The 21,608-nt window shown below is 31.5% G+C and overlaps 2 protein-coding genes across 2 annotated transcripts in view; both read right to left on the bottom strand.

Moving 5' to 3' along the window:
* The window catches only part of LOC655187 (D-2-hydroxyglutarate dehydrogenase, mitochondrial), a 153,445-nt gene that overhangs the window by 88,573 nt on the left and 43,264 nt on the right, over positions 1-21,608 (bottom strand). The gene's annotated exons all lie outside the window — the stretch shown is intronic.
* LOC655346 (uncharacterized) lies at positions 3,278-7,457 on the bottom strand. The gene is made up of 2 exons (XM_961887.4): positions 6,626-7,457; positions 3,278-3,933 (listed from the first exon to the last, which is right to left on the bottom strand). Exons 1-2 carry the CDS (start codon positions 6,998-7,000, stop codon positions 3,550-3,552), a joined length of 759 nt encoding a protein of 252 aa, XP_966980.1. The 5' UTR covers positions 7,001-7,457; the 3' UTR covers positions 3,278-3,549.

Raw genomic sequence — 21,608 nt, 5'->3', positions numbered from 1 at the left:
GTAATCACTAACTATCTAAAAATGTTGAATTTTTTTTTAATGGGTGAACAAACTAGAGAAGACTATGACTATCAAATTTTTCAAAATCTCTAATCGAGTTCGTATCGGAGTATATATTGTTTGTGGCATTTTACAGGCGCAGGCCACGTAAAATTATGTGAAACATCCTGTATGTAAAATACTTGGTAGTAGTTGGCTATGGAAAAATAATTTCATATAAAAGGTGTGAATAATCTCGAAGTTTTGTGAACGGTTATATTGAAGGAAAAAATGTGAAATTATAAAAATAAGCTATGTTAATGTTATTTATTATTGTTAATGTTATTGTTAATGATATTGATAATTAATCTTTTTTTTACCACAGATAGGATTTGATTTAGATGTTTGTGTTGTAAAATATTATTGTATTGAGAGGCAATCATACAGTTAATAATATTTTCCTTGTTCCGACATCACATGCTTAATTAGAGAATAACATGAGATCGCAAATGAACTGAATTAGAGCAAGCTGTGCATGTGGAGCTTCAGCCACGTTTTAGCAGTTTATTTACGGGTACACTTTTGAGGTTATGATGCCTTATGCTGGTTGTAATGTGGCTAAAGTTACATTTTACTTTCTAGGCTTGCTCTAATTTAGCACATTTTCGATCTCATGTTAGAATAGCATGCTATTTATATTTTAAACAAATAATTGTTATTAGTTGCAAAAAAGTTTATCTAATAATTTATTTTGCTGTTTTTGGATTAATTAGTGTTAAAATCATTAAATTAGTATAAATACTTGTTGGGTAATATATTTTTCATAGTTTTAATTGAAGATGCAAAATTTTTTCATGGCCGATTATAAAGAAAAAGCAAAATATTATGTTTTTTAATATTTAAAAATTATGTATTGCTCATATCAAATTAGAAAAAATAAGCTTTTCAGAAACGTCACAGTTGTCAGCCGCCTATGATCATCATTGAAAAAAGAGCTAAACGAGTGATAAAAAATCGTTGACAACATAATTAAATTTTCCGTACAAATTTTCATCAGCTTTCCCTATACTAAAATTTTGCCGTTTTTTGAAATAATTAGGGATTTTTGAAAATTTTTAATTTGTCTTTTTCACTTCAAAAATCGGCAATTCTGCCATTTTTTAGTTTTCGAAATCATATTTGGACAATCAAAAGAGATATTTCCTTAAGTATGTTTAAAATTGGAAAAAAATACAAATTCCAAAATTTTAAGGAAGTAGAAGTACAAGCATAGGGAATGTTAATTACAGATCGATGCAGAATTAAGGTCTGTAAAATTTATTAGTGAAATCAAAATTATGGAATTTGAAAATTTTGAGTTATGGGTGTTTGAAATTTTGCAAACTTAACTTTAAGAAATTGGGGTTTGCTAGCTCTCAGTTAGAAATTGAAAAACACTAAAAAAAAAGATCTAAACTTTGCCTTTCAAATGAGCCAAAAACGCTTAAAAAATTGAAGAAAATGGCAGTGTTATCGATTTTTTAAGTGAATGTTGCGAATCAAAAAATTCTAAGAATTTTGAAAACGTTTAAATTTAGGTATAGTGAAAGCTGATAAGAAGTCCATTAAAGTAACTTGGGTAATCCAAAAATGCAGTGAAAAACATAGCTTTCCATTTAAGATAACCGGAAGTAGATTCATGTTGAAAATATTTTCATTGTTAAGACCTAGCTGATTATGGTTGCATAAAAATTTTCGGATCACTATTATTATTATTATTAGAACTCCCAATACTTCTAAGTGGGGTTTAGGCGGAACAGCCTGTAATAATAATAATAATGCCTATCTGCGGCACGAGGATTTGACGTGAGGGAGGGGAGCAGCCAGTTGCTGAATTTTTGCTAATTAATCCATTTTTGTTTGTAGAAACTGCCTTAAATATTTGATGTTTGAGAGAGCAAAGCCGCAAGCAAATATACATTAATAATAATTAGTTTCCAGACGCAGGTTTTGTCTCTTTGTTCGACTTTTTTGTGTATAAATCAGAACATGAGTTTTTTCTAAGCGAAATTTAATCGGATATCAAAGTTGGGCATTACATTTTCACTTTAATTAAAAATTTCGTTGAACTTTTAAAAACTTGGGTGAAGTTTGACAGTTGGAAAGTTGAGAGGGTTTTTTGTAATTTTAAGGAAGTTACGTGAGTCTGTTTAGCTTTTGCTGAGAGAGTAATTAGTGAAAGTGACTGTAATCTCGAAAATACGAATTTTACATATTTATGGGGAGTTAAGAATAATCTGTAATGGTTTGCAGTGAAAGCATACTAATGAACAAAAATTTTAATCGTGTTAATGTTGGCTTCTGCTGATTTTAAAAGTAAGCTATTTGAACTTTATGCAGATAACTCGGATCTTTTAAAAAGAAACATTCGGACCCGAATCAATTATTGGGATCCTGAACGAATTTTCATATCATTGACTGATTCTAAATGTTTTGATTAAACTAATTATTGTTTGGAGTGAACTTCTAACATGAGATTGAAAATGAATTAAATTAGAGCAAGCTGTGCCTGCGGAACTTTAGCCACATTTTAGCCGTTTCTTACGACCACATTTTTGAGGTTAAGTGCCTTATGCTGGTCATATTTTATTACATGTTATGATGTAGCTAAAGTTACACTTCACTTTCACTCTAATTTAGTACATTTTCGATCTCATGATATAACTGTTTTAAAAAAATAATATAATGTTAAATATCGCTTATTACTTTTTTAATAAAAGGTGCAATATGGGCATTTGAATAATGTTGAATTATTTATGTATTTCAAGATAGTGAAACTAAATATTTCATTTTTATTTCAGTGGCGACTGAAGAGCAACATATTTTAGAAGTTATTTAAGTTATTTGTAAGAGAAAAAATGCAAGTGATTGAAAAATATTTCAGAACAAATTTAATAACAAATCAAAAAAATCAAATTTTTCAGTTTCTTTCAGAGGGTTAACTAAATTATTTGTGATAAACATTATGTTTACATTTTATAGTTTTTTAACTTCGATTACGATGGGATTAATTTTTTTACTCTAATATGAAAAATGTGAAAAATATAATGTGTTTTTCTTGGAAACACCATCAGAATTATAAGTTCTTCAAAAAAGAACTTGGACGAGTTTTAGGAATCTTTTGAATTATTCCTGAATGATAAAAATTAATTGAAACTCAACAGGTGTCATCATAAAGTTGCTGTACAATTTTTTGCAAGTGTGAAACAACGTGAGATTGATTTATGGGTGCTACTTTTTCGCCCAATGAAACAAGTGATGCTATATAGGGTATTTATTCATTCGTGTTATTCTGACAGAAATACAATTCTTGTAGTAAAAATATATTGTTCTTGTAACACTACACGTGTACAACATTGCAGCAAAAACGTGTAGAACCTCTGGAGAAGATGGATTATAACGAACCGGCAGAAAAAGTGAAATATATCTTGATAACGATCAGTTATTTTCAATCAGCTCGTTGAAAAACGTTAAACCACTATCAAGTCTTCAAATCGTTCAGCGACCAATTGCGGTTCAACAGTAGCGCTTTCAGTCAACAAAAGAAGTATCGGCCGGGTCAGAGTCCGGGTATTCCGATTTGAGATCAATTTCCGTGTTAGTGTGTGACCGAAAGTTGGAATCACCGGTAACTAAACGCCACTGTCTATTCAAATTCCCCAGCTCTGCTTCAAATAAAGCGTCGTTAATTATCTTTTCGGCGTAAATCCGTTGAGCTTTCTCTAGTTTCCGCAGTTTGCTGGCGTAAATCTTCCCCAACAAATCGAACTCGTCCTCTTCGAGTCTCTGCATGAAAGAAGCCTCGGCCGGTTCATCCCTCTTCCGCTTATTCTTACTGAACATTGCGGGCGAACTTGGTCCAGACTCGCTCAGCGATTCGCTTTGGGAAGTAAGCGGATCGTGCCCTCCAAAAAACTAGACAAACTTTTACATTTGCCGAAAATCCGGTAGGGGAAAGTAGCCTATATTGTACCATTGTTTGATTTTTGAAGAAAGCACTTCGTTTAAATTAAGAAAAAAAAATGTGTACACAAAAAAAGCCCAACTTACACTCAAAAAAGCCCACACGATGATAAAAAGCTCACTTAGAAAAAATTTATTCAGAAAAATACCCACTTACCAAAAAACTCACAGAAAAAGAAGCATTATAAGCTGTGTTTAATGTAAATGGGTATTTATTTCCTATTCATAAATAAATTATTTATTTTTTGCCCTTCTCTACTTTATTAAAGATAACATTTTCTGTCAATTCAGAAGAATAACTTCATTTTACAGCATCTTTTTCAAATTCACCGAATCTTTTCTTGATTGAAAATTACACAAAAAATAAACTATAAATATTTTTCATTAATACAAAAAAGAAATCTTTTACCTTAAACGTTACGTTGTGTCTTGTTGTAATTTTTTTTTGTTAGCACTTTTCTTCATGATTCTATAGTTTACTTCATACTTCTGCTTTCGGAAGCATCAAACTCTGTTATTTGTTATACCTAGGTGTATCAATTCGAATTTTAGAGTAATTTTCTCGAAAACTATTAGATATTTTGAAATGAAATAACAAATTAGTACGGAGAGATCAATCAGTCTAGATTTAAGCTACGGAGGACTATAACTTAGGAGACGATACGAGATATAAAAAGTAGTAAGGCAAAGTAAAAATGAGTAAAAAATGCAGAAATATTTAACTTTGCACTCTTATCAGACTGAAAAAAACTGACGACTAATATTTTCATAAGAAACATGAGAAAAAAATAATTAAAGTTTAAAATTTGCACTTCGTCCCGTATTTTTCAAGACGCTGCAAATGAGGTTAAAGATACAAAAAAAATGTTGGGAAGAAATTAGTAGAAAATTAAATCTCCTTTAATATTTCTATCTTTAACGGTTTAGGCCCCAAAAATCTTAAAAGACGTTGAAGCGAGGACTCGTTTCATTTTGCCGGTGGTCTATAGGAGATAAAAATATGGTGTCGCAGACTTTTTTATAGGCAATTTAATTCTCTACAACTTTGTCCCTTACACTTATTTTGTATCTTCAACTCTATTCCCAGCGTTTTGATAAATATGCGACGGTGCGCAAAGAATTATTGCTTAGAATTATCAATTTGCGTTCTACCTTATATTTTTGCGAACGCTGCGAATACGGTTGAAGATACAAAAAAAAGATAAGGAACAAAGTTGCAGAGAACTGAATTTCCTAGAAAAAAGTCAGCGACACCATATTTACATCTTTAACGGTTTAAGTAGAAATTAACTTTTCAATACTTAATTACCGGAAAATGACGCAAATCCGTCGCTTGAGCGTCTTTGAACGACTTTGGGGCGTAAATGGTTAAAGATAGGGATATGGTTTCGCAGACATTTTTATAGGAAATTTAATTCTCTACAACTTTCTTCCTAAAATTTTTCTTCCATCTGTAACCATATTCACAGCGTTTTGAAAAATATGGGACTGAAAGCAAATTGGTAAAAGTGTGTTTTTTTTTTAAATTTTTGTATTATGTGTATGTCTTATTATTATATTTTTTGTTTGCCATGTGTTAACCGTTATACAAATACAATTATTTTTCCAAATTCATTACTTCGACAGCTTAGACGGTAATACGCCATCTGGCGACATTAACGGAACTATTGAGGACGGGAACGTATTATTTGTACGTTGTTTAATATCCCAACCTTTAGATATCCATGTTTAAACTATCTGTAGAAATGCCAGATTTCCAAATTTTTGAATACTTAAAACTAAAAAAAAATCAACATTTTGCTTATCCCTAATTTACTCTTTTCTTGAATAGAGTTGTAGCCAAAATTGATTCTAAAACATTTTTATTGTTATCTGAGTAATTATTATTTTATAAGCATATCTACGATCGCAAGGATTGTTTTTTTTTTGAGTGAGTTTTAATTTTTCTGTGAGCTTTTGATGGTTGGGCTTTTTTATTTGTGGATTTTTTTTTCGTGTGCGTAATGAGCATTTATTTCTGGATTTTGTGTACCATGCAATAAATTGTTATAAAAGGCGTAAAACACGGAGTATAACTTTTAAACCGAGATATTTTGTCAAAATAACTTAAAATAAGGTATGCAGTTAATTCAAAAAACATGTATAAGTGTAAAATCAATACTTTTGATTATTAAAAATAATGATAATAATACTAAGGGCCGATTTATAGAAAGATTTGTTCATGATTAAAAGTTAACAACGCGAATGGACCAATCAAATTGCTTCAGTTTGGTCACGTGATCAGTTAATCACCTTCTTAATTGCGGATTACATTAATCACGCTTCTATAAACCGGTCCTAACTGTGAAAAACTAACACTAAAATTAGAAATGATTTTGTATAGGTAAAAGGACGCTAAACTATTGTACCTGATAGATGATTAACGTACATACAGTGTATAGTACATTTTGAATAAGGGTGCAAGAACTCTTAAAAAAATTGATAGTTGATATTTTTGATAATGATAACACATTGAAACCTGTAGGCTACGGCTTTAAATTTTATACTCTCGGCTCGTGTTAATTACAACCGTTAGAGGTCAAAATACGCAATTACTCTATAAAAATTCGCAAAGGTACAATATAGGCCACTTTCCCCTACTTACGTCGTTAGTAGCGTCCTCATCGAGGTAAAAATACGAGTCATTGCCGCTCAAAAGCGAGTCTTCATTAAGGAACGAAAGCAAGTCGAAATACCACAGTTTGGGTTTGTACTCTCCGCCGGCTTTCACAGACCTTTGAACTTTTTTAAACTCCTTCCGATAGCAAGTTCGCAACGAATTGATTTTTTTCACAACGGTGTCTTTGTCGCATTCCGGCTCAACTTCGCGACACTTGTTTATAAGGACTTCGTAAGCGGCCGCCTTCTTTGTCCGGTCTCTGTAGTCCTTGTTTTTAATCTGCCAGAGGGATGGATGCGACTTGTACAAGTCGATAAATTCCTTGAGGAAGACTTTGGTGTATTGGCGCAAATCAGTCATTTTTGGTGGTTACAACACACCTGTCCATATGCACGGATATGACTGAATGTGGCCTTGATCGACTGCTTGCTTGCACAGGGAAACTTGCGCATGCACACTGGCTGGCGTTTCAAACTCGTTGCTTGGTCAGAGGCTTGTTTTCGTAGCGGACGTGTTGGCATACAAATGCACTATTCTGCTTATCTTTAACAGTGAAGACCATAATTCTTATCCCAGAGTATTATGAACTTTTAAAAAGAGGACTAGGGCTACCGTAACTAACTAGTTAAATGTTTAACAAATAATTTGACAGTTTTTAAGCATTCTCCTGTTTCAAGAATTCAAAATTAGGTATCTATTAGCTATTTCAAAACTACAACAACGCCAACGTCGCATTTTCTCTTAAAATTAACTTATAAATTATTCATGCACTTCAAAAAAATTATAGCTAATGTAATTTATACTTCCAATGAGAGATCTAATCATTAATAACTATTTTACAATTTAATGAATTTTATTAAAAAAATAATTTGGTAAAATGCGTCGTTGACGTTTTTATAGTTTTGAAACAGCTAATATAATAAAAAAAAATTGACAGAAATAAAGTTGAAAATATCTCGCCCAATCAGTAGACATTTTCAGCAATTATAAGTCTCATATCAATAAAGAAACGAGAATAAATATTGTGCTTTACATTTAAAATGCAATAATAGTTATTTACTTAACGAGTGAAAACGAGTGGTTTATCATCCACAAGGTGAAATAAATGTACCGATTTACACGAAAACGAGTTGTGTACAACATTTTATTTCTCGATTTAGACTCAAAAAAGTTTAAAATTACTTTAAATTTGTTAAAAATATTTTTACGTTTCGTATTGAGAAATGTCAAATAGTTGTTAAAACTGCTTTACACATGAGAAAAACCGGAAATTTTGACAGTGTCGAGGAACAAATAAAAAAAATTGCTGAAGGCAGTTTAAAATTCCACAGGTATTTGAAATGTTTGCCTAGTAAAAATTTTTTCTTGATATAAGTACTACATACAGCGTTGGACAAAAATATGGAACCAAGCGTTTTGTGTCTAAACTATGTACCATCGGTGGACATAAAAAACTGGTAAAAGCATGATATTTGTATATAAGTCAAGAAAATCACAAACTTTTATTGGGTACATATTTATCTTTTTGATAATAAGGTTATAAAAATTGTGACATACTAATGACATCTAGTCAAAAACATTAAAAGTTAAAGTTCAGTTCTGTAATTTTCTCTACAATTACAAAACTTAAACACAGTTAACACTTTTGATCTAACAGGCTCAAGGAGCTACACAGATTATCGTTAGATTTCTTACAATTTTCGTTTTCAATGACAATTCAAAGATTTTATACAGCAAATTTTGGAAGTACCAGTTTTTTATATCCACCGATGGTACCTTACGAAATGTGACCGTTTTTCAATCATAAAATTTTTCGAATTTTTTTTTTAGTATTCGAGTTATGATTTTTTTTTAATGGCGATATTTTTGAAAAATTTTTTAAATGTACAGTCAGGCGAGTAAAACGTAAATAATGTTATTTAACAGAAAAAGCGATTTTCTGAAATGCACGATAAATTTGCCGGTCCCAGTATGTTAGAAAATTTTAATATACTTAACCTTTTTAAGAATAATAATTTCGGATTCAGAGGCAGAGGAAAATGATGTTTTAAAGCCAAGATCTGTTTCGGGGGTTCTGGACATTCTAGTACACGTACTTTTATAATTATACTACTTTATTATAGTTTATACTGTAGTTTTACAAGTGATATTTCAGGTAGTGGCACTTGCATACCAGACCTGAAGGTTCAAATTTTGTTAACAAAGCAGAGGAGAGTAGTACTGTTTTGAAACAAAAGAAGCTTTAGCAAAATCTATTATCTATTATTCAATTATCATTATTATCTATTTATCTATTGTTTTAATCCCCACAGGTAAAATATTGTCTTTTTCAATATTGGACCAATATCCAGTAAATGTATTATAGGTAGTTGGAAAAATTATTCAAATGCTAAAACTGTGATCACAATGATCCATTATCCTGAGCTGAGCATTTAATCGATTTACCTGAAAAGTCTACTAATTAGATAAATAAAAAAGGTTCGTTTTTAACGACAGAAATAATTATGGCTTGGCTCAAAAAATGATGAACCAGCATTACTTAGGTAATCCAAATGGTCATACCAACTTTACACAAAAACTAATTTTGATGTGTCTCCGAGCCATACTACTTAAATCCTTCAACCTTTAGATAAGTCGTTTTTTAAACCATTTAAAGATGAAGTCAAAAAAGAACTAAATAGCTGGGGATGAACAAATAAAATAAATTGCGAAATGACATTTTTGCCCTTGAAAAATTTGACGGAGGAAATTGCTGTTGCTTGTTTAGGACAGGGATGTAAACAAGTTTATATTTTTGGGGACGTTTCGATTTTAATTAAAGCATCATCAGGCTTTAATATTGATAGGTCTTGCTTTGAAGGTGACATGGCACGAACAGCTTATTTACATCCCTGCCCTAAACAACAAAGAACAATTTCCTCCATCAAATAAAATAAAGAAAAATTGGAAAACGCCATGTTGGGACTGTACTGCGTGAATTTTCTAATTTGGAATATATTTTAAAGGGTGACATTACAGCTCAAAAGAAGTGACAATAGCTCAAATCGCCTCATCCGAATGTTCATAGTTTCCGAGATATAAAGGGTTTTAGTCAATTTACGAGGCAGCCTTAAACTCTATGAACGAAAATTGTAAGAAAATTTGATCTTTGAGGTTAGTTCTTCAAAACCTATTACATTCATTTAAAGAAATTTTGTTAAAATTTGCAAAAACAGCCACAGAAAAAAACTGTCTTCACATTAAAAAAATAATAAAAATTTTGCATCAATTTTTTTGTCAAAGATAGCACTGAATTTAATTGTCTCAAATGTCATTAGCGTCATTCTCAAAGAATGTAAATCTTTTACCAGACTGCAGTTGTGAAATTTTTAGTACTAGTGATGTCTTCTAGTTTTTTTTTTTGAATTTGATTAAAATTACATATTTGCTGAAAAAGTCTTAATTAAAAGACGTTAAATGGTTCTGTGAAGATAAATTAGTTTTGGGGGGCAAAGATATCCCGTGTGTACCTTATTCGATGTGTAAGTATTTCTCTACCACGTACGATTAAAGTAGTGCACCAGTTTTTGACCAGCCTGTATGTACTCTTTACTTACCTATCACATACCACCGCAATATTCCAATATTAAATGAACTTTTGAACAGCCTCAGAAAATTAATCTTTTTTTTACAACAGTTCAATTTAAAAGAACTGTATGAACTACATTTTTTTCAAAATAACGCTGACATACTTTAAGATGGGAGTTTGTGCATTCTTTTTTAAAAAACCGTCTGACTTTTGAGAAGTCGAAAAATCGTTCTATTTTTTAGAGTCGTTATGTTTTCATTTTATAAATACAGCATTTAATATTGTTTTAATGACTAAACAAGAACTTTACATTTTTTACTTCAATGCACCCAACTGTGAAAATCGGAGGAATTTTACTTAATTTTATTAGGCTGTAGACATTTGTGATATTTCCTGAAAATCATATTATAATATGTCTCTGCGATAACTTTGGACGAGTAAATAATAATGGGGTTGTTTATGAGAAAAGTTTGTTAATTCGGAAGAAAGTCAGTTCCATTGAGCCTGCCATCAAGCATATTGATTGTCATTCCCGCCACTTCTGCTCGCATCATTTTGGACATTACAACAAAAGACACGTCTTCCCTCGCTTACGGAAATGCCACGGCCAGAGCTTAGCAGCGTCGTTGCTATCCGAAATTCCACAAACTAACGAAATAACAGATAATCCCAAGGGTTTGCCGGAACATCCGGAAACTTTTTACTTTCATTCGTATTATACCCAAGCATTTAAAAAGCTGTAATTAATCGCACGCCTGATTTATTCTTCGTACAAAGGGGAATTTTAAACAGGGTTTGGAAAAAATTTGCTGCTTCATTAGCCGGTGAGCATATTAAAAGTGTTTCAGTGAAAACAAATCAATATAGTGAAGCGGAATGCGTGTAAGAGACTACGATGATTAATGACGTTTCTAATATCTCTATCTGGGAGTAGAGTGACTTCCTTGAAACCTTCGATCGTTTATCTTCAAAGACACAATCAGTCACCACGTTCAAAAATCTCGCCGGATTTAGAGAACATAAAATAGATTACAGCAGGTTTAGGGATCACTTCCTATTTCTCACAATTGGAAAAAACCGTATCTGTGGCAACTGAACCACCCGGGGCCAGGAAAAGCAAAAACATTGCCATTAAAGTCATTATAAAAGGACCCTCGCAGCGGCATGTAGACCTAAAATAAAAGTAACGAACCATAGAAAGAAATTACACGATGACGATTGCGGAAACTCATTTACTCCACTCTTAATTACTGCCCTCCTTCTACATTACTGTTTCGTTTTTTCAAATCAATACTGCATTGTAACGTATTTTGGAATAATATGATAACGATCTGACAACCAACCACATGTGGCTTGTTACACGAGATTAATTACTGGATCACTAAATAGGTTTTCAGACAGAAAGGGTGTTTTTTTTGTTTTATTGCGACTTTTGTTCTCTGGCTTTCCTTACAATTCATTTTTCACTAAAAAATGGGCGGTTTCTGCTCCAGGGAATAATAAAAAGGGGAGCGTTTTTTCATGAAACGCATTTAAAAGTAACCACTTACACCCGATTTTTATAAATTGGTAAAGGAAGTAGAATTAACACACTTTTTATTAAAAAAAATTCAGTTTTATTGCTATCTGTTCCCCGTCTTTTTTTAGAATTTCTTAATACAGTAGAAACACCATGAGTCGAATTTCTATATCTTGAACGGTTTGAATGGTCCCGAGCATTTGCCAACAAAAATCAATGTAATTTTACCTTGATACCTCTATAAGTCAAATTCCTTTTAAATTATCAAATTTCCGGTCCCCTCCACTGAAAACTTCTATAATTTTCGTATTGTGTAGTACATGTATAGTGTACAATGTGTCTCTAAATGATTCTCTGCTCAATTGAATCCTCGAAGCTTATTACCGAATTACAGACTTAATAAATGGAGAATATCTAAATGCCTATCGTTAATTATATGAAGCGGCATTTTTTTATTTTTCATGAAAAATTCACAGACTAGATGAGAATCATTTAAAAACTCATTGTATAATGAAATGGGCCACCAAATATCGAATTTGTCTCTGCAAGGTTAAATCAATCACAAATTTGTTGCTTCAGAACTGTAAAGTTTATTTTCAGTGTGAGATTTTTGGATGTTTTTTTGACAAAATTTAGCGAAATCAATGTTTCTAGTTGAAATATGAACAATACATGAAAAGCAGTGTTGAACTGATAATGTATAAAATTTTTCAAAACTTTTGTATTTCAGATTGGAAAAGTGGTGCTAAAACGGCAGGGGCGGACCCAGAAATAAATTTTGTAGGGGGGGGCTTCCAAAAATTTTAAAATAGTGAAGGTTAAGTTATTTAATAACACTTTCACTGTCGGTATGGTAAAATATTTCATTAAATTTGTACAATTTTTTACAAAAAAAGAAAGTACAATGCAAAATTATATATCTTTTTTAAGTAAAACATCCTATATTTTGTGCATTTTTTGACATTTTTGGAGTGAATTGCAAGTAACGCATAAAATTCATATTATTGTTATTGTAATTTTTCAAAATACGCAATAAAAAACAATCGCCTTTCATGAAATAAAGCAAAAACAAAAAGATAAAACCTTTTTATTTGTAATTATCAATACGTTTTTTTGCTTTTTACTTTATTTTTTAAATATATTATTTCACTTTTTTGTACTTACCATCAGAAAGATAAAATATATCTACTTTCAAAAATAGTAACCAAAAATATCGGTTGATATTTAAAAAAAAATAAAAATGGCGTTATTATTAATTAGAAACCACTGACGTCCCAAATTTTATTATGGTGTCACAATATAGCATTTTATAGGTTTTTTTTAAATGACCCATAACAAAAATTTGAGTTTTATGCGTTACTTTAAACTCACCTATGCATAGTTGGTAATCATAATGTTTTTTTTTAAATAATTGGATCTCATTGTCAAAAATAAAAAATAAAAAAATCAAAAATATTCTTTTTAAAAATAAAAAAAACTACGACATAAAATACAACTTTCTTCTATTACTTTTCGATAATCTTCTTACAATATTTTATTAAATACATAATAGTAACAATTTATTTATAATTTATTAATAAATGTGCATTAAAAAGACTTCTTTCTTTATTTCTTAAAGAAATTTTGTTCATTAGGTTTGCTTTTATATTATTTATTAAAAAAATTAAATTGTAGTTTGGATCCGCCCTTGTGAAACGGTTTGAAAAGAGAACAAACCTGTGTTTATTGTATTTGTTGATTTCGAATTTTGCGAAATGAGTGAGTTCTGACTGAAAAATGCACTGAAACCTTAAAAAAATTCAATAATAATGCAATGATGAGCTAAATTTTTAGTACCTAGTTTTTGTTCAAAAATGCTTGACAAAAACGGTGCAATTTTGGATATTTTTTTACTAGTTAGTACTAAAAATTTAGTGATTTTTTGGAAGATTTCTGATAAAATTCGGCAAAAATTTCCATTTTCCGAGTCAAAACCGTGCGAAAATACAAAGGGTAAAAAGAATGACATTTTAAAATTGAGGTTTAATTTTTCATTCAGAATTTTTCGAAATAATTTCGAACTGAAAATCAACGTAATAGCTGTTTCAAAACTATAAAAACGCCGACGTCGCATTTTAATGATTTTTTTTTAATAAGATTGATAGAATTGTAAAATGATTAATGATTTTTTGGAAGAGCATATTTGATAACATTTAATTTTGGGAGAAAATGCGACATTGGCGTTTTTATAGTTTTGGAGCAGCTAATACATCCTTGTATAATTTAAAAAAAAAGATGTCTTTTTTACCTTAATTTGATGGTTTTTGATTAATTTGGTGAAAATATTAAAGTATCAAATTAAAAAAAGGGCAAAACTGTTAGAGAAAAATGTTTTATTAAATATGTGCAAAATACGATAACTAAAATTTTTCAATAAAAAAAGGAGAAATAAGTAAAATATGACGTAAACACAAACAAGAGATGTAGAAACACGTAAACGGATTAACGACAAAAACAAAAAAATAATACAGCATAAGGTAAGCACATACAGACTCTGATTATTGAGTAAATATAAGAAAAAGGACGTAAACGTAAGAGAGTATCATAACTTAAAACGTAAACCTAACCCTCAAGATCACTTTTGAATTAAAAAATATTTGGGGCTAAAATAAATGACTTGACATTTCATTCTGAGAAAAATCTGATTTCTGTCTTTTTACAATATATTTCCAAATTTTCAAGAAAAAATACTAATTTAAACATGTAATAATAATATACTACTACAAATTTACGTTTATTTATGTATTTTGTGAATTTAGTCGTTTGTTTTTTTTTTGTTTGTTAATTTTATAATTGTCAAATAAAACATATAGGAGTATAAAAAAGCCAAAGTAAAATTTCTGGTTCGGATTGCAATTGCTGTTTACTGTCTTGTTTGTTTTTTAGTTTATTTGCACTAATTCATAAACCAATTAAACAATCCTCTAAAGTTTGTTGGCACAAAGGTAGAACTTCAGTGCTCTGTATTTTGCTTCTTCCCATTACGAGATAATGAAACTCGATGCAATATTACATTGCGGCAAATAGAACATAATGAAAGAGGAGAGAAAGCCATAAAATGTTTGTATTTGGGTCAATTTATTTAATTTAATTTTTTATTCCAATTCCTGCGAGACACATAATAATAAACTAGCAGTTTTCCCCATGCATTTTCCGACCTTCTAGCTACAATTTTCTCTAAAACTTTCGTTTACGACGTCGAAGCATGCACACCTCTTCGAACGTACTCAAGCCATGTGACGCTTTCGTGGTGATACAAAGTGGAGGAGCCTAGCGTAATCGATCAGCTGACTGGGGCCAGTGACCTAGTGCCGGTTGCCTCCGAGTAGCTCCGAGCTGACACCGGAGTTACCGCCCCAAAGTTATTTCGTTTTCGGCTTTCAACTGTGATGTTTACTTCTTTTTCAACAAAGTCTCAACTTTTGAGCAGATGTCAACCTGTCAAGAGTTCTCAGAAGGTGTTTATAATGACGGCTTCCTAATCCTTTTCATGTTCGAAATAGGTTCTCGGCAACTTTGGTGGTGGCTAGTGGAAATTTGGTGCTTGATGTGGTTTCAGTTCAGGAACACGGTTTACGGACAAGAAACAACTAAACGAACGTTTTCAAACTCGAAGGCATTTAATAAAACTGAAAGAATTTGGTTAGAGTAGAATTTTAAAAACAATAATTAAAAACAATTTTAAAACAATGCCTTCCCAAATTTAACTGTCGCTAGATATTATTACTCGTTTTTTGTGTTGATTAAAATTCAAATCATAAGTAAAATCAAGGCCAAAGTTTGAAAATTCTCTTATATCTTCTTTAGACCAAGATTCTATAAATTTTATATTTTTTTATGATTTTAAAGGTTTCAAAAATTAATTTACCGATTGTTTTCTATTTGAAATCTAGTACCCATTACGTTGAACTTCATATTTAAAAAATTTTTCGTATAATTATTTTTGTAGGCGAATTGCAATGACTAATATTGATTAACACTAATCATTATGTAGTTGTATTGGAATATCTTTGCAGAAGTTGGTTGTTTTACGCATTTAAATCTTTGCCGCCAATTTTAGTGGAAGTTGAAAATATACATAAGCCAATAAAATCATTGATTCGAGCATTGTTTAGGAAACGTCGAGAAATATGCGTTGCATTAAAACTTTCAATTTTAGTTTTGTTTCAAACTCATTTTGCGAACTAGAAGAACAACAGAAACGAAAGACTTTAACCTTGAAAAAGTGATAAAATTTCAAAATGGATATCTTTTGATGATTCTGTTGACGCTGACGTTTTTTATTTCTGAACACACATCATGTATCATGATTTCTTTAAAAAATGCGTTGGAGAAACATAAATACATCAAATAATTATCTAAATTATTCTTGAGTTTTAGATTTACTTGGTAATGGAACTATAACTCAATTTGTGGAGTTACTGGAGTTTTGCGTCTTTGTCGTACACATTCAGTTTTACTGTTCACGTCCTCTTACAATCGTCGTAAGAACTCATCGAAATGACGTATCATTAAAATTTTTTTGCTCCACTGTAAATAAGTCTGAACTACGGATATCTAAAGGTTAGGATATGAAACGATGCACAAATAAAATGTTCCCGTCCTCGGTAGTTCCGTTAATGTCACCAGAGAGCGCAAGTGTTCCATTACCGTCTAGGTTTTCAGATTTGAAAAAAACGGTTGTATTTGCACAAATAAAAAAACACAGATAGAGCGTTAAATTCTCAATAGTAAGACATAAACATAATGGAAAATATATCGTAAACATATTATTAAAATTTCAAACTTTTACCACTTTCCTACTACTCGGCTTTATATTTTTCAAAACGAATACGGTTACATATGCAAAAGAAATGTTAGGAAAAAAGTTGTAGAGAATTAAATTTCCTACAAAAAAGTCCGCGACACCATATCCCTATCTTTAACCATTTAGGCCTCAAAGTCATTCAAAGATGCTCAAGCGACGGATTTGTTTCGTTTTGCCTGTGGTCAAGTATTGTAAAGTTAATTTATACTTAAACCGTTGAAGATAGAAATATGATGTCGCGGACTTTTTTGTAGAAAATTTAATTCTTTATAACTTTGTTCATTACACTTTTTTTGTATCTACAAGCGTATTCGCAGCGTTCACAAATTGATCATTCTAAGCGATATTTATCAAAACGCTGGGAATACGGTTCAAGATACAAAAAAGTGTAAAGAACAAAGTTGTAGGGAAATAAATTTCCTATAAAAAATGTACGACACCATATTTCTATTTTCTACAGTCTAGGTATAAATTAACTTTTCCTTACTTGACCACCGGTAAAATGAAACGAATCCGTCGCTTTAGTGTCTTTGGGGCCTAAACCGTTATAGATAGAGATACGGTTTTTTCGGACTTTTTTAAAGAAAATTTAATTCTCTACAAATTTCTTCGTAACAATTGTCTTGTATCTTTAACCGTAAAAATACGAGTCGAACATTTTAAATAATTTTTTTATCAAGTTTCGTATGAAAATTTTAGTCGTCAGTTTTTCTCAGTGTTACAAGTGCATAGCCCAACATTTCTGCATTTTTTTTCCAATTAATTAGTGAATTGGTTGGATTTAAATTAATTTAAAATGATTTGGCGCCGAGACGGAATAACGCTCGTAGCGCCCTCATTTCTACTTTGCTGTACAATTTTTTGGGTTCAAAAAATCCTTCATTTTTGTATCTCCTAAGTTATAATCCTCCGTAGTCTGAACCAATCCAGAGCTGTGTTTTTTGCCGCAATTATTTAATGTTTCTTTAGACCTTCGACCGTTTGCATGTGCGCTTAGATATTAAGCTCCTGATCAGTGATTACATCCTTGTTTTTAAAGCAGTCACATAAAAGTGTGGTCAGTCAACTATTTTTAGACGTAGACGTCTCTGAACAGAATCCATTATTTAGCCGGTAGACTGTAGACAGTATTCTATAACATCTGTCTCAAACATTTAAAAAAAGTTTGTAAAATTATATTGCGAATTATATGGATTAAAAGTCATGACCACTTCCGAATTTCATTAGTGAGTGCCTTCTCAATAATTGAAAAATTAACATTTTTGTGTGCTTCTTTCACAGTAATTTCAATTTTGGTTTCGTTTAGAATGAAAAATGGAACTATCCACCGTCATAAATAAAGTTGCTAGAATTCGAAAGTTTCAGTAATATTCCACAATTTAGGGCGAAACGGGGCATTGTAAATATTGCTTGTCATGTCTCCCTGTATACCTTCTGTCAGAACTTTAAATTCCCCAAAAGTGAACAAGCTGTTAATAATATTTATTTATTATTTTGTCAATAGATTAGTTTTTAACAGTAATTTTTTATAGAAGTGATTCTTTGTGTTCTTGTAACCATCAAAGTTGCTTTATAATCGAAAAGAGTTTTGAGTATAGTACTTAAATTTAATTAATTTTAAATTAGGGATATTATTATCTAATTGTTGCAAAAATTTTTAAAAATATTGGATTCAACTTAATCACAAAACCTATTTGCAATGTTATCTATAATCTCGCAATTTCATAATTCAATGCAAATGAAGACGTATTGCACATGCTGGTAACGGATGGTACCGGTACGTCATCCATCAATTTCCATCGGTTTAAGCCTCGCCTCCTCCAGCCAGCCATCGATGGGGAGCTGAAATCCGTGCCGAATCCTAAACCCTTTCTATTCTATTTCCAAATATTCCAGCCGTACACAACATACACCTGGCTCTCGTACAACAAAGAATCTCTCTATATGTCATTCAACTGTACGTCACGTTATCGTGGCCGTTCGGGGGGACTTTGTAATATAAATTGGATATTGATTTTCGCTCCATCGGATTCATAGATTCGACGTCTGTGTGTGGTGTGCCCATGCTGCAATTAATTTTTCACTTAGGTGCGAAACAATCGCAGCGCCGGACGTTCGGTGATAAATCTAATAGGAAAAAGTGCGTAAACATGTCCTTGGAGAAAAAGTTTGAATTCGAGAAGTTTTATGGAGGGTCGAGAGCGAGAGGGAAACGGTGTTGTAAAAGCGTCTCTCCTTTGTGCTGTTAACAAAATGAAGCCTGCATAGTCGGCCATTTTTAATGATCGATGCTTAGAGAGCATGACAAGGGTTCTGGAAATGATTAGTATGTGCAACCCACCCTAAACTAATTCATCGTGTGTTTCCCCTCTACTCGAACCTCCTTTCAAACGAATTTCACTTCTATGGATTCTGTTTTTTCAAGTCATCTGCCACACAACAGTTTATTTTTCCGACGTGGAATGCAATACGAGATGCGGTTCTGAAAGAGAGAAAGGAGGTCTTTGAAGCCATATGTCATTCTGAAACGTCTAGTCATCATGGCTTGCGACTACCTGGGGCCTTTATTGTTTACACCGACCAAAGGCCTGACCTGACCATTATGACGTGCTGCACAGGCAAATTTGAAACGCCGAGATGACTTACTTACACTCACTTAACGATACACACCACACGAACAATAGACGCATTTCGAAAATAAAATCAATTATGGATCTGCAAAGTCACTAATCACCAGACAAGGCATGTGCAAGTAGGCATAAAAGGAAACGAAGACATTTTACCTACTTTACTTTCATCATACCTAAAAATAATTCTATTTATTCCTTATTGGTAAAATTCAAGCAGATGGATGTAATGTATGACTACTACAGTGAAACTTCTCTAACTCGAATCATCAAGGCAACTGTTTACAAAATCCCAATATTCCCTCCACTTTTTCTATTTTTGTCGATATTTTGCTTATTTATAAAAAATTTAAAATGGGATTTTTACTATAATGCCAAACTTAATAGATCTCTATCGTCTTTTGACGCGTCGAAAAATCTAAGACAACTGCGAAAAAATAAAATGTGAATTGTCTTAACACCCCCACCACGTTCCCCAACTCGCTTATTATATAGGTTGTCCGTTTTTCCAGCTCAGTTATTATGAGAGATACGAGGTCGGTTAAATTAGGGCAAACTTGCGCATTTTATGCTGAACAATTATCTGAAAGAAAATTTGATGTGTTATTTTTAGTTTTTGAATTATTGAGAAAAATAAAAATTTGTAATTTTTGTTTTTATTTTTTTAAGCGAAAACAATAAGAACCAGAACTTTTTAAGTAGGACATTCTTCAGGCACTTTTTTATAAGAAATCTAAATCTGTCATCGCCTTTTCCAAGGTGTTCTTGTTGTCAGAATTACAACTCTCAACTTTGGCTTTTCTTATGGACGCCATATTGAATTTTACTCTTTTTGAAAAGTCTTTTTGTTCCTGATTACATGATATGATCGAATCGTAGAAGCCGATTAGAATTAAAAAAAAAGCGTTCTTGCAAGAAGTGCTTTGGAAGAAACGTCAAAAACTTTGTTTAACAAACTCAATTTTGACTGTTCTATTAAATATGCGAACTTGTTTTGTTTTACGAAGAATAAACTTCTAGCTTATCATGTCGTTTAGTTTTCAAGTATGTAAGCTTGACGGAAATGTGAAAGTTCTCGATCCAAATTCAATTAAACTTCCAAAATCTAGTTTGTTGGCGTTTTTTCCAAAGCACTCTTCACAAAAATGCTTTTTTCTCCATTTTGATCAGCATGTAAAATTCAATCATATCATGCGATACATTGTTGTAATCAGAAATAAAAACACTTTTCAAAAATACAAAAAGCGAATATGGCTTTCATAAGAAAAAACAAAGTTGAATGTTGTAACTCAGTCATCAAGAACACCTTGGAAAATGGGATGACAGATTTAGATTCCTTGTGAAAAAAGTACCTGAAGAATGTCCTAGTTAAAAACGTCTGGTTGTTGCTTGAAAAAAATATAAACAAAATTTACAAATTTCCGTTTTTCCCAATAAATCAAAAATTAAAATGTCACACCAAATTTTCTTTCAGGTTATTGTTTAGCATAAAAATACGCAACTTTCCCCTAATTTAACTAAACTCGTACCTTTTATAATAACAGAGATCCCCATGGTGGAGCTCGAAAAATGGACATCCTGTATAAAGATACTAAAAAGTGGTTCTTTTATTGCTTACGCTATTTTTCACCTGTACAATCAACGTAAAATTCAATAGAAATTTTGGTAAAGTCAATTGATTATTTTATTCTTAATTTTGATGTTTTGAATGGAATTAAATGGACACCAAGCTTTTTGTCAATTGTGCCAAAAAATTTAAGGAACAGATAATAGTAGCAATAAAATTCTTACGGCTTTAGGGCTGAAAGAATTGAATAGTGACATGCTTACTTGCCAGGTGGTTGAAAAAAATATCTAGGTATTTCAGTTTTGACGAAATGGGAAAGGGTCAGAGAAAAATGGAAAAAAGGTATTTTTTGGGACACTCCATTTCCCAAATCCCAAGAGACATCAATGTTGAAACTTCATAATATAAAAATTTAGGTGCTGAAAAAATTTGTCTCAAGCCCATGGCGCAGACACCTTTATTACCTAACTTCACCTGATGTAACGAATTATTTGAAAAAAGACGGAAGTATCCAATATCAAGTTCAAAATAAGCTGAGAAAAACTGACGACTAAAATTTCTATTAGAAACTTAAGAAGAAAAATACTAAAGATTTGAAACTTGCACTCCAACATTTAGTTTTCAAAATGTAAGAAAGAACATTGCAGAGAATTACATTTACTACAAAAAAGTTCGCATCATTTGGCTTTGGCGGGACATAATATCAAAATGCAACATATACGAAAATTTAAGTTAAAATTCCTATTTTAATCCCTGAAACTTTTATTCAAATCCATTGAGCCGTTTCTCAATCTATTTTTGACAAAGTAACAGACAGGCAGACAGGAATTCTAAAACGTTC

Source organism: Tribolium castaneum, chromosome 5 (assembly GCF_031307605.1).
Source record: "Tribolium castaneum strain GA2 chromosome 5, icTriCast1.1, whole genome shotgun sequence".
NCBI lineage: Eukaryota > Metazoa > Arthropoda > Insecta > Coleoptera > Tenebrionidae > Tribolium > Tribolium castaneum.
This window is presented reverse-complemented; position numbering and strand designations above follow the sequence as displayed.